Source organism: Equus przewalskii, chromosome 13, assembly GCF_037783145.1.
Source record: "Equus przewalskii isolate Varuska chromosome 13, EquPr2, whole genome shotgun sequence".
NCBI classification, from domain to species: Eukaryota; Metazoa; Chordata; class Mammalia; order Perissodactyla; family Equidae; genus Equus; species Equus przewalskii.
Window position 1 is genome coordinate 88,622,157 of NC_091843.1, and position 16,259 is coordinate 88,638,415.

General features: G+C 38.3%; 1 protein-coding gene across 4 annotated transcripts in view; it reads left to right on the top strand.

The window, feature by feature from the left end:
* ANKRD31 (ankyrin repeat domain 31) overlaps positions 1 to 16,259 on the top strand; it is a 174,520-nt gene that overhangs the window by 142,194 nt on the left and 16,067 nt on the right. For all 4 annotated transcript variants that reach the window (XM_070571633.1, XM_070571629.1, XM_070571632.1 and 1 more), the window contains exons 22-23: positions 1,977 to 2,970; positions 14,385 to 14,525. In XM_070571633.1, the coding sequence (XP_070427734.1) occupies positions 1,977 to 2,970; positions 14,385 to 14,525 (1,135 nt within the window). The remainder of the gene's footprint in view (positions 1 to 1,976; positions 2,971 to 14,384; positions 14,526 to 16,259) is intronic.

Consider the following 16,259-nt stretch of genomic DNA (forward strand, 5'->3'; position numbering starts at 1 on the left):
CAGCAGCCACCAGTCTAGTCTCTGTCTGTGAGTGAGATGTAATGGTATTTGTCTTTCTCTCTGACTTATCTCACTTAGCATAATGACCTCAAGGGCCATCCATGTTGTTGCAAATGACAGGATTTCCTTCTTTTTATAACTGAGTGATTTTCCACTGTACCTGCATGCCACATTTTCCTCATTCGTTCGTTCCTAGGTGGGCGCTGGGCCACTCCCACGTCTGGGCTGTTGGAAGTGGCGCTGTAGCGAACATGGGGTGCAGCTATCTTTTCGACCCTATTCTTTATTCACATGTAATTTTTCTAATTTCCCTTGTATTCTTGTCTTACAATCATTTGACTTCTATTGCATATTTCAGGTGTTTCTGAACTTATTTAAAAATAAGTTTGCTATTTTTATTTATAAGTCTTGTTTTATCCCCATTTTTCTTTTCTCTATAGTGAATAAGTATCGTAAATTCCTTTCTATTTCCGATTTTCCTGTCAGTATAAAGCAGGTGAACTTATAGGTGGGTAACTGACTACAGGATGTTTTCTAGGGGACTTTGGAGACCGCTGGCTTCAGTTTTCCTTTGTGTCCTGTGATTAACAATACATCTAGAATTTTGAGAAGTTCCTGATCAGTTGGGGTTTCAAGTGTGTAAATCCCTATTAATACTGCTTTACAACTTAAAATCTTGTAATCTAAAGAGCACTTTCATTTTCTGTCTGAACTCTTTGTTTCACATAGTTTTAAGTGTGATATTATTTTCTCCTTTGTTTCTCCTCTGTCCGCTTCTGGCATTTTATGCTACCAGTTGTTTGCTCATCTTACTTCTTCTTTCTGCTTCTTTCCTTTGTGTCTACTACTCACGTTAACACCCAGTCTGCTTGGAGTTCAATACAACTCTAAACTGTGGTAGAAGAAACAGATCTCTCTACTCTTGCTTTCCCTTAAAACAGCTACTCTTAAAGGGTGGTCCCTAAGGGTCCCTGAGACCATTTCAAGGGGTTCATGAAGTCAAAAGATTTTTTGTAATAATACTAAGATTTTTTTGCTCTTATTCTTTCATGAGTGTACGGTGGAATTTTCTAGAGGCCATGTGATATGTGATAATATCATCACTCTGGTAGCTAATGGAATGTGTGCTTGTGTATTTTTGTTTTTTAAAAATTTCTCAGTTTTATTTTCTAAAACGGTAGATATTGATACATATAACCCATATAAACTAAAGTTCTTTGGGTTCCTCAGTAATTTTTAAGAGTGTAAGGAAGTCCTGAGACTAGAAAGTTTGAGAACCACTGGAAACAAAGTGTCCAGTAGCCTGAAGGTCAGTGTGGTGTAGGTGGGTATCACCAAAAGACAGAGGTGTGGATGAGCCATTTCCTCCCACTTAGTCATCAAGCCCCTCAGAGATTTGGTTTGGAGAAGGAACACAGGCTAATAATGCTTGTGTGGGTGGTCCTCTGGACTTGATACAGGTTCAAAGTGCAATGACCTGATTACTTGATGAACTGGTGTATCTCAGGCCTGGCTCAGCGTAATTATACACAGAACAGTCTCACTCCTCCATAGCTAAGGGAATTTGAGTGGAACTTGACTCCCAAATTTTGCTTACTTCCTGATGCACCTTTTCCTTGTAAACTGGTAAGCAAACTCCAAACGTAAAGAATGGTGTTCCTCCCCAGCCATCACCTGCTGCCTTCCAAGTAAAGGCTAGTAGATATCTAGGTGGATAACCTGAGTTTTGTTTCTCTTCTGGAGTTGACTCACAACTGATAATCATGAATATAAATGTGGATACCTACAAGGTCACTCCTAAAAAAGGCAGACTCACCTTAAGAGTCACCTTCCTCTCACAGGAAATACCTTGCAGAGATAGACTACTTTGAGCTGATTAAACTTAAATTGAGAAAGAATATCTTTAAAATTTAAATGACTGCTAGAGAAAAAGTTTCCTCCTGTTTTTGCATTTTCTTCTCTGTTTCTTCCTACAGGGTGTCCGTAGCATCATTTAAGCAGGGAGTCCTGAGAGAACAACTGGCTAGCTTGGCCGCAAGACAGAAGAGCCTTTTGGTTGTGGCAAAGAAACAGAAAAAAATAAGCGAGAGAATTCAGAAGTATCAGGATGTAGCATCTTTGTCTGGTCTTAGTTTGAGGAAGCCGTCCAGCTCAGAAATCTGTAGTGATAAGGACAGCCAAGAGCTTATCAGTCCGGAAACTTCAGTGCAGCCTCAGTCATCTTCCCTTTCTTCTGTCAGCCTTGTTTGTAGACGTGTGCAGGAAACACAGTTGTCTCTGGAAGCGTGGAATGACAGCCAAAATACCTGTACTCATCTCATTTCAGAGATGGTGAGAAGGGAAGAATTTTCTGGAAATGAGCTGAATTCTAAAAAAAAGGTCAAAGACTGTACCTTGGATGGGTTATCAAAATCGAGATATTCAGATGGCACTAAGAAGATTAAATTACCATCCCAGCCTGTTGCTTTTTTTGCTCAAGCAGAATATTCACAAAAAGAAAATGACCTTACAGAAACCACAGCCAAAGGGCATGAATCCTGTAGTCCTTCAGCAGTAACTGGCACATTAAATATTTCAGAAACCTCAAGTGAATTTGCCCAAAATGACACCCATCCATCAGCTGTTATTTGTGATCAGGCTCTTTCCAATTGTAATCCAAAAAGACGAACTAGGAAAACAGCTTCCCAGCAACCACCCAGGGGAGCACCAGAATCCCTGGTACATCAAGGAATTGATGTCTTAGGCAGTGAAACTGGGCATCAGATGAAACCATATCTTAAAAAGTCAGCTTTTGCTGTTCCACATGCAAATGACAGTCAGAGCCCCTCCTCTGGGTCTGGCCATCAACATACTATAAAAAAGCCCGTGAACTACAGCACAGCTCCTAAAAAGAAATGTATGCAGATAAAGGATTTGATATTACTAGGAAGAATTAATCCGGGAAATAACATTCTGGAATTCAAAACACAGGTATCCTTTTTTTTTCTCTAAAATCATGTAAATTTTATAAATAAGTGAGTAAATGTTACTGTCATACAGTGTAGGCATTTAGCTCTGATTAGGGAAATAGAATTTGGCTGGGCTTGTTGAATGGAGGGACACAACCATTGTCTTAGCAAGTGAAGTCGTGCTTCTGGAATTGCCCTATGCATTGTAGTCACATCACCTTTTGGCCTGCAGACCAGACTAGTCAATTATATTGCACCAGGAAGGATTTAAGAACAACATACAAATAGTAAATTGGAGCTGTCTTTGGTTCCAGAGTTTTGGGAGCTACCAGTTCACTGGTAAAGCTTCCCCTAATAAAGGATAAGTATAAATTCATCTTCCGTAACAGCTCAATTTAGAAACAAAAAGTGACTTGGAGTTTCGGTAAATCTGCATCAAAACATTGTCACATATGCATGAAAGTATAGGAGGAAAAAAATGGTTCTGCTACAAATGCCTGCAAAAGAGGCTTCCTCTCCCCTCTCCCCACGCTCACCTTTTGGGAGAAGAATTCAGAGCAGTAAAGGCTGTGGAGTCCTGGAGTGCTGCTTCGCTTAGGAACCAATTCCGCAAAACCAGTCCAGGCTAACTGGAATGTAACATGAATGACCCATTTCTGACCAAGGGTAACAGAGCTTTTCCTAGTTAATAAGCTTTACTTAGGAGCAAAACAATTTTTAATTTTAAAGCTCCAAGCTGTAGTTTAAAGACCCAAGTAGTAGCTTGATCTCCAGTCCTTGACGTTCCTGTCTGTTTACCTGTCACACAATTTATTGCTAAGTAGTACCTACCTCAGATTAACCAAAGCAACTCAAACTTTAGTTAGTAAATTAGTTACATTAACTCAAATTTTGACAGATTTGGTTACTTCTCTGCATCAGCTATAATAAAATTTTAATATAACTTTTCATATTTCAGGTATTTTTTTCTTTACTGGCTTTGTTGAGATATAATTGACATACAATACACTACACATATTTAGAGTATACGATTTGACACGTTTTGACGTATGTATACACCTGTGAAACCATGACCACAAACAAGATAGTGAACATATCCATCACCCCCAAAAGTTTCTTCGTGCCCTTTTCTAACCCTCCTTCATACCCCTCCTTTCCCGTGCCAATTTCCAGACAATTAGGGTCTGCTTCCTGTCCCCATACATTAGTTTGCATTTCCAACAACTCTGTGTAAGTGGAATTATACCATATGTATACATTTTTGTCTGGCTTCCTTCTCTCAGCATAGTTATTTGAGATTCAGCCTTGTTGTAGCATGTGTCAGTAGCTCATTCCTTTTTTATTACTGAGTATTAATCCATTGTATGTACGCGCTACAGGTTGTTTATCAGTTCATTCATGATAGACATTTAGGTTGTTTCCAGTTGTTGGCTATTACAAATAAAGCTACTATGAACATTGATGACATAGGCTTTCATTTTTCTTGGGTAAATGCCTAAAAGTGGAGTGGCTGGAATGTATATGGTAAGTATGTATTTAACTTTTTAAGAAATTGCCAAAGTTGTTTGTAACGTTTTGCATTTCCACCAGCTGTGTATGAGAGTCCTAGTTCCTCCACATTCTTACTTAGCCAACACTTAGTATGATCAGTCCTTTAATTTTAGCCATGCTAACATGTAGTATAGGTGTATATATGTATGTAATATGTACATGTGTATAATAGTTTATCATTGTGATTTGAATTTGCATTTCATGATTAATCACGTTGAGCATCTTTTCATTTACCATCCATATTTATTCTTTGATGAAGTGTATGTTCAAATCTTTTGCTCTTTTTTTATTGGTTGCTTGTTTTCTTATTGAGTTTTGAGAGTTTTAAAAAATATATATTTTGGATATAAGTCCTTTATAAAACATATACTTCGCAAATATTTTCTCCTACTCTGTAGCTTGTCTTTTAATTCTCTCAACATTGGCTTATGAAGAACAGAAGTTTTAAATGTTGTTGTAGTCCAGTTTATCCATTTGCTCTTATGTTTTTAGTGTCATATCTAAACATTCTTGGTCCAAATCAAGGTCACAAATATCTTCTCCTGTTTGCTTCTAGAATTTTTCTAGTTTTAGGTTTACCTTTAAGTCCATGATCCAGTTTTTAATTAATTTTTGTATATGGTACAAAGTAGGATCCCCATTCATATTTTTGAATTTGGATATCCAATTGTTCTAGCAGCATGTGTTGAAAAAAGTACCCTCTGTTGAATTGCCTTTGCACCTTCCTAGAAAAAGCACTTGTCCATATATGTTCCTATTTATGGACTCTCTGTTCTTTTTCATTGATCTATTGGTCTATCTTTCCATCAGTACTGTTTTGATTATTGCAGACAAATGGTAAGTCTTAAAATTGGGTTGCGTTGGTTCTCCTTTTTCAAAAGTATTTTGGCTGTTCTAGGTCATATGCAATACCATACGAATTTTAGAGTGAGTTCGTCAGTTTCTTTCTAAAAAGGTGTCTGCTGTTATTCTGTTGAGTTAATAGATTAATTTTGTGACAAATAACATCTTAGCAATATTGAGTTGTCCAATCCATGAACATAGTCTAACTCTCCATTTATTTAGGTCATCTTTGATTTTTTCTTAGCAATGTAGGAGTCAGTATACAGGTCTTTCAAATCTTTTATCATATTTCTCCCTAAGAATTTCATATTTTTGATAGTATTTGATAGTTTTTTAATGTCAATTTTTGTTTATTGCTAATAGGTAGAAATACAATTGATTTTTTGTATATTGCAATCTTATCCCACAGCTTTGCTCAACTTATTTATTAGTTCTAGTAAATTTTTGGAGATTCCATTGGATTTTCTATATAGATGATTACGTTGTCTATGAGTGAAGACAGTTTTACTTCTTTCTTTCCATTATGAATGCTTTTTTTTTTCAGCTTTTTTCTCTGCAAATCCCCCCAGTACATAGTTGTATAGTTGTATATTTTAGTTGCAGGTCCCTCTAATTGTGCTGTGTAGGATGCCGCCTCAGCATGGTCTAATGAGTGGTGCCATGTTCATGCCCAGGATCCGAACCAGGGAAACCCTGGGCTGCTGAAGTGGAGCACGCGAACTTAACCACTCGGCCACAGGACCGGCCCCATGAATGCTTTTTTTTTAAATTTATTTATTTTTTGCTCACTGAACTGGCTAAAACCTCTAGTAAAATGTTGAAATAAAATGGTGAGGTAAAACTTCTGGGTTTTTTTCCCTAGAATAAGACTGCTTTTCTTAGGGATAAAAAATTCAGTCTTTCACCATTAAGTATGATGTTAGGTATAAGTTTTTTCATAGATGCCTTTTATCAAGCTGAGGAAGTTCTCTTCTATTCCAAGTTTCTTGAGTGTTTTTCTCATGAAAGGATATTGGATTTTGTCAAATGCTCTGTTTGTATTTATTGAGATGATCATGTGGTTTTTTTTTTTTATTCTGTTGGTATGATGTATAATATTAATTGATTTTTAGATGTTAAACCAACCTTGCATTCCTGTAAAAGTGGATAAATACCACTTGGTCATGGTTTATAATTCTTTTTATATGTTGCTGGATTCAGTTTTCTAGTATTTTATTATTTTTGCACCCATATCTGTTAAAGACATTGATCTGTAGTTTTCCGCTGTTCTCTTTGTCTAGTTTTGGTATTAGGATAATACTGGTCTCACAGAATGAGTTCAAAAGTATTTCCTCCTCTTCTGTTTTTTGGAAAGGTTAATGAGTTTGTATTGTCTTCTTCAGATGTTTGGTAGCAATCAGCAGTGAAGCCGTCTTTACCTGGGCTTTTCCTTTGGGGATGGTTTTTGAGTATTATTTCATTTGCTTATTATGTATTTTTTCAGATTGTCTATTTCTTCTTGAATCAGTTTTGGTAGTTTTTATCTTTCTAGGAATGTATCCATTTCATCTAATTTATGTAATTTTTTTGACATACAGTTATTCATAGTTTCTCTTATAGTCCTTTTTATTTCTGTACAGTCAGTAGTAATGTCCCTATTTTCATTTCTGATCTTAGTAATTTGAGTCTTTTCACTTGTTTTTCTTGGTCAATTTTGTTAATCTTTTCAAAGAACCAACTTTTGATTTTGTTGATTTTCTCTATTGTTTTTCTCTTGCCTATTTTATTGCCACTCTAATATTTATTATTTCCTTCTGTCTGCTTGCTTCGGGTTTAGTTTATTCTCTTTTTCCAGTGTCTTTAGTTATTGATTTGAGATCTTTCTTCTTTTTTAATATAGGCATTTACAGCTATAAATTTCCCTCTAACCCACTGCTTTTGCTCTATCCCGTAAGTTTTGGTATGTTGTGTCTTCATTTTCATTTGTCTCAAAGTACTTTCCAGTTTGCCTTTTGCTTACTTCTTTAACCCTTTGGTGATTTAGGAGACAATTGTTTGAGCTTCACATTTTTTTCTATTGTTAATTTTAAATTTTATTCTATTGCAATTAGAGAACAAATTTTGTATTATTTCAGTCTTTTTAAGTTTTTTGAGATTTATTTTGTGGTTTCACTAGTGGATGTCGTATCCTGCAGAATGTTCCACATGCACTTAAGAAGACTATGTTCTCCTGTCGTTAGGAATAGTTTTCTATAGATACCTGTCAGGTCTAGTTGATTTATAGTGTTGCTCAAGTGTTCTCTTTTCTGATTGATCTTCTGCCTGTTTGGTCTATTCAGTATTGAAAGTGGAGTATTGAAGTCTCTGTTATTGTTGAATTGTCTCTTTCACCTTTCATTTCTGTTAATTTTTGCTTCATGCATTTTGGTGCTCATTTATTAGGTGCTGTGTGTTTATAATTATTATATGTTCCTGAAGCATTAACCCTCTTATTATAAAATGTCCCTTATCTTTAGTGACACTTTTTTGTTTTAAAGCCTATTTTGTCTGATATTATTATAGCTGCTCCTGTTTTCTTGTGGTTGCTGTTTGCATGCTACATCTTTCTCCATCCTTTTACAGTCATGCGCCACATGACAACGTTTCAGTCAATGATGGACCACACATACGACTGTGGTCGCATAAGATTAGTACCATATAGCCTAGGTGTGTAGTAAGCTGTATTATCTAGGTTTGCGTAAGTACAGTCTATGATGTTCACACAATGACAAAATCGCCTAACAACGCACTTCTCAGAATGTATCCCTGTCATTAGCAATGCATGACTGTATTTTAAACTTACTTGTCTCTTTGAATTTACTCTGTTTCCTGTATGCAGCATATAATTGGATCCTGTTTTTTTAACCCAGTGTGACCATTTCTACCTTTTGATTAAGCTGTTTAATCTATTCACATTTAACGTTAATATTGTTGGATTTATGTCTCCTATTTTACTTTTTGTTTTCAATATGTCTTGTCTTTTTTTGTTCCTACTTCCCTTATCGCTTTCTTTTGTGTTAAGTGAATATTTTACAATGTAGCATTTTAGTTTCTTTAATGACTTCTGTCACCATATTTTTTTAGTTATTTCCGTAGGAGTTGCTCAAGGACTTAACATATATCTTCACTTATTAGAATCAGCTTCATATTTATACTAACTTAATTTTAGTGAGATAAAGAAACATAGCTCCTGCATAGCCTTCTCCCCTTTATGTGATATTATCATTACACATATTATATGTATAAATGTTATACACCCAACAATTAATTGTTATAATTATTATTTCATAAAATTTTGTGATTTTTAAATAAACTAAGGAGAAGAAAGGAGAACAGGTATATATTATAGCTTTTGTTATATTAACCTTATTTATTCTTTCTTATTCTCTTCATTTGTTCCTGTGGATTTGAGTTGCCATCTGGAGTCATTTCCTTAGCCTAATAAAACTTTGCTCCCACCCACCTCTGTTGTGCTATTTGCAAATATATACAGTGTATGTATATAAGTTTATACACTTGTTTTTAAAATCAGTTAAGAAAGGAGAAGAAATATTCATTTATATATCTTTTATAATACATAATTACCTTTACTGATGCTCTTTGTTATTCCGTGTGGATTCATATACCATTTGGGGTCACTTGCTTTCAACCTGAAGAACTTCCTTTAGTATTTCTTGTACGGCAGATCTGCTAGCATCAAATTCTCTGTTTTTGTTTATCTGGAAATGTCTTTATGTCACCTTCATTTTTGAAAGAGGACTTTGCTGAATATAGGAATCTTGGTTGACAGTTTTTCCTTTGTACACTTTGAGTATGTTATCTCACTGCTTCTGGCCTCCATTGTTTCTGATAAGAAGCCAGCTGTTAATCTTCTTGGGGCTCCCTTGTAAGCGATGAGTTGTTTTTCTCTTGCTTCTTTCAATATTTTCTCATTGTCTTTGACTTTTAGCATTTTTACCATGTATCTGTTTGTGGATGTCCTTGAGTTTATCCTACTTGGAAGTCACTGAGCCTCCTGAATGTGTAGATTAATGTTTTGCAATACATTTGGAAAGCTTTTAGCCATCATTTCTTCAAGTATTTTTTCTGCTCCTTTCCCTCTCCCGTCCTTCTGGTACTCCCATTATGTCTATGTTGGTGTGCTTGATGGTGTTCCATGTTTCTCTGAGGCTTCTTCATTTTTCTTCGTTCTTTTTTCTCTCTGTTCCTCAGCTTGCATAATCTCTTTGATCTCTCTTCAAGTTTACTAATTCTTCTGACATTTCAAATCTGTAGAGCCCATCTAGTAAGTTTTTCATTTCAGTTTTTGTACTTTTCAACTCCGTAACTTCTATTTGGTTCTTTTTTTATAAATTCTGTCTGTTTATTGATATTCTGTATTTGATGTGAGATTGTCATGATACCTTCCTTTACTTCTTTTTTTTTTTTTTTTAAAGATTGGCATCTGAGCTAACAACTGCTGCCAAGCTTTTTTTTTTTTCCCCTGCTTTATCTCTCCAAATCCCCCCCAGTACATAGTTGCATATCCTAGTTGCAGGTCCTTCTAGTTGTGGCATGTGGGACGCCACCTCAACGTGGCCTGATGAGCAGTGCCATGTCCACGCCCAGGATCTGAACTGGTGAAACCCTGGGCTGCCGCAGTGGAGCATGCAAACTTAACCACTCAGCCACAGAGCTGGCCCCCTTCCTTAACTTCTTTAATTATGGTTTCCTTTAGTTCTTTGAACATAATTTTAATGGCTATTTTGAAGTCTTTGTTAAATCCAACATCTGGTCATTCTCACAGGCAGGTTCTTTTGCTTTTTGTTTGTTTTGGTGTATGTGTCATACTTTCCTGTTTGTTTGCATGTATCATAATTTTTTGTTGTAACTGGATATTTTAGATATTTTATTTTATTTTTTTAATTTATTTTTTGAGGAAGATTAGCCCTGAGCTAACGTCTGCCGCCAATCCTCCTCTTTTTGCTGAGGAAGACTGGCCCTGAGCTAACATCCGTGCCCATCTTCCTCTGCTTTTATGTGTGGGACATCTGCCACAGCATGGCTTGCCAAGTGGTGCCATGTCTGCACCCGGAATCCAAACTGGCCAACTCTGGGCTGCCGAAGCAGAACGTGTAAACTTAACCACTGTGCCACAGGGCCAGCCCCTTTTAGATATTTTAGTATAGATAATATATTGTAGCAACTCTGTGTACTGATCCCCACTTTCTCTTTGGCTTGTTACTGTTATATGGCCGTTGGTTTAGTTACTGGCTAGATGGTTTCAGTGAAGGCTGTTTTCCCCACAGTAGTGTTAAACTTCTGACATTGCACCACGTGGACTGAAGCCTTGGCAGGGCTCTTTGCCTCTTTCCCTGGCCATACCCAGCTGTTAAGCTCCACTTATTGCTGGTTGATTTTTCTGTTGTTTTCAACAATGACCTGGGGCATAAGTTGCTCTACAGACTAATCCAATCAAATGTGTGCTCCTTTGAAGGGAGAGTTCCCAAGGCTGGTGTTTGAGATTTATTCTGACCCTGGGAAGGCTCTTCCCTGCTCTCTCTTGCCATTTCTCTCCTGAAAACTAGCCAGCCTGCAGTTTAGCCTGTATCTCCAATGAATTGCCAGTTTGTTTTCAGTTGCTTTTCACTACAACCTCCACTGTTTTTGAGAGTGCCCTTGAACTTGAACTTCTCCATGTTCCGTTGCAAATGAAGAAGTCATTTCCATTGGGAGGATATTAGGAGCTATCTGTTTTAAGCCTTGCTGCTTTTCCCAGGCAAAAATCTCGGCACCCTGGCTCTCAATCTGAGGGTGGGGACATGGCAACGTCTCTCTGAATGACACCCCTGTTTTAGCAGCTGAGCATTCAGTGTAGGGAGGCACAGTAACCTCATGGCTTTTCAGCTTGCCTCTCCTGACATGAAACGACCAGCCTACACACCAGGGTAAGAATTACTGGGGTCCCAGTGGTCTCATTGGCACCACGCCACAGGCAGAGCCCATCTCAGGAGTGCCGGCTAGGCAGAGGAAGGGAGCCTCACCTCTTGGCTGTCCTCGCCCACGGCTTAGCCTTATTGACAGATGGCTCAGGGGAGGGTGAGAAGTGCTGATGTCTTTTCCTCCCAAAAAGGGAGTCTTCTGACTGGGAGCTCCAGGGGGAGAGAGCCCTGGGTTCCTGGCTGCAGCAAGTCCAAAGTGGAGGAATCTCCACCTCACTGAGCTGGGAGGGAGGAAGGAAGCATTCGTGGTTCAAATACCACAGATTCCAACCCATTTTTACCTAATGTTCATAGATTTTGTTGAATAGATGTTTCTTCGTTTGCTGCATGCCCTCATGACCGTTTCCAGACACTTTAAAAATTGTTTTAATAGTTTTCACCTGAGATTGGATCCTTACTCTATCAGGCCAGAAGTTAATTCTCGAATGTTTAGATTCAGTGTGAGTTTTGATTTAGTTAGGGTTGAATCTCTCATGTGGTATTTGCTTTCTATTTCTCTCATCTTCCTTTGTTCCCTTTTTCAGCTTTTCTGCTGTATTTCAATTGTTGGTTTATCAGCTGTAACTCTTTATTTTAGTTGTGACTTTAGCATTTATAGTACATATTTTTTAACTTCTCACAGTCTGCCTTTTAGTGATATTATACCACTTCATGTATACTGCAAGAACCTTAAAATAGTATACTTCCATTTCTCCACTCTTGACCTTTGTGTTATCATATATTTTACTTTTACATAATGTTATAAACTCCACACTACAGCGTTCGTTTTGTATTAGCAGTCAATTGTCTTTCAAAGAGATTTAAATAAGGAAAAATATCTATTCCACGTAGTTACTGTTTCTTTGCTTTTCTTTCCTTTGCTGTAGATCCTGATTTTCGTTCGCTATCATTTTTCTTCTGCCTGGAGGACTGCCTTTAACATTTTTGTATTGGAGGTCTGCTGATAATGAATCCTGTTGACTTTTGCATGTTTGAAAAAGTTTATTTCATGTTCATTTGTGTGTGTGTGTGTTTTTGATGAGGAAGATTGGACCTGAGCTAACATCTTATGCCAGTCTTCCTCTTTTTGCTTGAGGAAGATTCACCCTGAGCTAACAACTGTGCCAGCCTTCCTCTCTTTTTCGTATGTGGGATGCTGCTGCAGCATGGCTTGATGAGTGGTGTATAGGTCCGTGTCCAGCATCTGAACCTGCGAAGCCTGGGCCACTGAAGCAGAGCACGCAAACTTAACAACTATGCCACCAGGCCAGCCCCTCACCCTCATTTTTGAAAGATATTTTTTGCTAGGTATAGAATTCTAGGTTGGAAGGTTTCTTTCTTTGAATACTTTAAAGATGCTGCTTCACTGTCTTTTTTCTTCTGTTGTTTCCAACAAGAAATATCCTATTGTTCTTAACTTTGTTCCTCTGTAAGTAATGGGTCTTTTTTTCCGTTTCTGGCTGGGAAAAGAACCCCGTGACAGCATTAGAGGCAATGGCACCTGGCATTTTCAAAGGGCTGAAATAGTGCCTGTTCCCAACAGAGGACTGACCTCAGCAATGAAAACCTCAGAACTGATGGGGCGTTGGCTGGGTGCTCAGAAGAGCCTGGCCTCAGGAGTTTAGCCCCCTAAAAGAATCTTCTTTTAAGATTCTCTCTTTATTTCTGATTTTAAGCAATTTTGATTATGATGGGAATTGGTATAATTTTTTTCTTTCATATTTCTTGTTCCTCGGGTTTTTTGAACTTCTTGAATCACTGGGTCTCAGATTTAAATCTCAAATTTGGAAACATTTCAGCCGTTATTTCTTTCAATATTTTTTTCTTCCCTTCCTTCCTTTTTGAACTCCAATTACACACGTATTAGGTTGCTTGAAGTCATTCCACAACTCACTGATGATCTGTTAGTATTTTTATCCTCTTTTCTGTTTCATTTTCTGCAGTTCCTATTGCTGTCTTTGAATTCACTATTCTTTTTGTTTGCAATGTCTAATCTATCGTTACCAATGTGTTTTTCATCTCACATATTGTAATTTTCATGTCTAGAAGTTTGATTAGAGTCTTTTTTTAACATCTCCCATGTTTCCACATAACTTTTGAACGTGTGAATTATGATTATAATGACTATTTAATGTCCTCATCTGCTAATTCTGACATCTTTGTCGGTTCTGTCGTTTTCAATTGATTGCTTTATCTCCTCTGGCTAGGTTATATTCTTGCTTCTTTCCAGAGCTGTTAATTTTCTATTGGATCTCACACATTGTGAAATTCACCTTGTTTGATGCTGGATATTTTTGTATTCTTATAAATATTTTGGAGATTTATTCTAGGATGCTGTTAAGTTACTTGGAAACAATTTGATCCTTTTTGGGTCTTGCTTTTAAGATTTGTTATGCAGAATTGGAGCAGGGTTCAGTCTGGAGCTAGTTATTGCCCACTCCTGAGGCCAGACTCTTCTGCGTACCCTACCGATGCCTCGTCAGTTCTGAGCTGCTTCTACTCTTGCTTTGGGAACAGGCACTATTTCTGCCCTTTGCGAATGCCAGGTGCCATTCCCCCTACTCCTTTCAGGGGTTCTTTTCCCAGCTTTGGGTAATTTCCTCACACACATGGCCAGTCACTACTCAGCTGTGTGCTTACAGAGGACCCTCTGAAGATCTGCGGAGTTCTCCCTCTGTGTATTTCTCTCTTCTTTGCTACCCTGTCCTGCAGACTCTAGCTGTCTTGCTTCCCTGGACTGTGCTCTGTCTCTTCAACTCAGGGAGTCCACAGGCTTTGTCTGGATTCCCACGCCCTGCATCATGACCTGGGAGCTCTCTCGAGGCCATGAGCTGGGACAATTGTAGGGTTCACCCTACAAATTCTTACTTCTCAGGGATCACTGTACTTTGTTGCCTGATGTTTGGTGGCTTCCAAACCATTGTTTTGTATATTTTGTCTGTTTTTCGGTTGTGTTGGGTGGTAGGATATGTCTGGTCCCTGTTAATTCATCATGGTCAGAAGCAGAAGTTTACACATTTCAGCTGTTTTTTAATCTTAATTTTTGTTTTATTTTTTACTTCAGGAGACTACCCACAAAGCCAGTGTTCTGTTGAGTGGTAAAATTAAGGTAGAAAATGGTCAGATTTATCAAAGTCCAGTCACCTGGCTCAAGGATGTTCTAGGAGGTGAAAGTTATGTGACCTGGAATTATGCTTGGAGTAAGGTGGGTCATTCTTAAGTTTACCTTTAACTTCATATTCAAATGGAAAGGTACATGCTTTTGGATGATAAAACGGTTTTCTTTTTGTTCTTTAAGAAATCTGAAAGTTCTTCGAGTAAGTTTTTGTCCTCCTGTGTCCCTTCTGCAACATGCTACAAGCTTCTCCCACAACTCCTGTTTGCCAGACTTTCCCAGGAGCAGGGGGGCACAGCTGACTGAGCCTCTGCTTCCTTGTCCTCCCCTAGTCTCAGAAATCTGAATGCCCCCGTCTGCCCCTGTCCTCCCTCTAAGCGATTTCAGGTCTTTGTGACTCCGCCTTAGGAAATTTGGGACCGCTGGTATATTGATAATTTAGTTAAAGTGTTATTGGTATTTGACGAAATAAAGCAAAATCTTCCCCTTAAGACAAAAGGAATGAGCGAGGGGCCTAAGACCCACAGAAGTTACGGTGCACTTTTATGTTTGAGTGTGGTCTTATCTGTGAGTTGCTAGCCCCCCCAAAAGAAATACTTCCTTTCATTCAGACTTCCCAGACTTAGCAGTCTCCCCCTCAGTTCTGTCTTCTGAGTTAAAAGCCCAGTTTAACCATCCGTTTGAAGACCGTAATGACTGACACCCTTGCTCACAGACCAGTGACCAGTCACCCCCAGGTGTCTGTGGCACCACTTCAGGGAACAGACTTACATGACTCTCCCAGGAAAGGTGAATCATCAGATGTCCACCATTACTGTTTCACAGAATTGCAGAGGCCTTCAGCTGCCACCGCCCATTACAGTAAGCCTCAGAGCACCGAGCAGAGGAGGCACAGTTTCCTCGCGCCTTGTTTGCCCAGCTCAGCTCTGCCCACCCTCCCTCCTAGGTCTGCGTCCCTAAATTCTGCATTCTGGTCTCCTAGACCTTTGTGGCAGGTACTTCCAGAACTGTGTTTCCTTTCTTTCACTTATATCAACACATTTTGGATTTTCTCTGTTTTATATCTCTCTGTCCTTTTTTTCCCCCCTTAAGTTGTTTTTTTTTTTTTTTTTGATTTCCCACCCCTGGAGTCCCTAGGCCATCTGCTTTCAATTCACCCTGCTCAGTCCTTTCCATGGATTCATAAATCGTATTTGCGTGTTAGTAACTAACATTTTACCCATGGAAATCCCTTTTTATTACAAAGTGTCTTAAACTTATGATAGATTATATCATTTTGCTGAAACTGAATCTGTGCTCACATCATGAATATGGTATTGACTGCTGTACTTAAGGCTATCCTGAGCTCCACATGCCTCTGCTACAGCGTGCCCAGGGTTGACTCAATTCGCCCACTCGTTTCTCTATTGGAACTACCGCATTTACCTTTGAATAGCTGGCTGTGACATCATTTGGCCCTCACTCTGTGCTTGTGCCTCATCTGCGTATCACGTATCACGTTTCTGCTGGTCTTTTCTCGTTAGCCGTGCCAGTTAGAGTCATATTGTGTAACACCCATGTGATAGTGAAGCCAAATGCAAACTTTGGCACTAAAATTAGGGCAATTCTTGGATATAAGCTATTCATACAGATTATCTGATCAATCTTAGATTTTTTTTCAATTATCTTAAAAACAGAATTTTAACAGTTTTGAAAATTGCTATAGGGCACTCATGTACTTCTAGTAAATACCCAAAGCTGAGAAACACTACCCCAGTAAGTTCCATTACAATATTTAAAAGCCTCTTTTAAAATTTACCACAGAAACCTCTGCGTCCTCTTGTT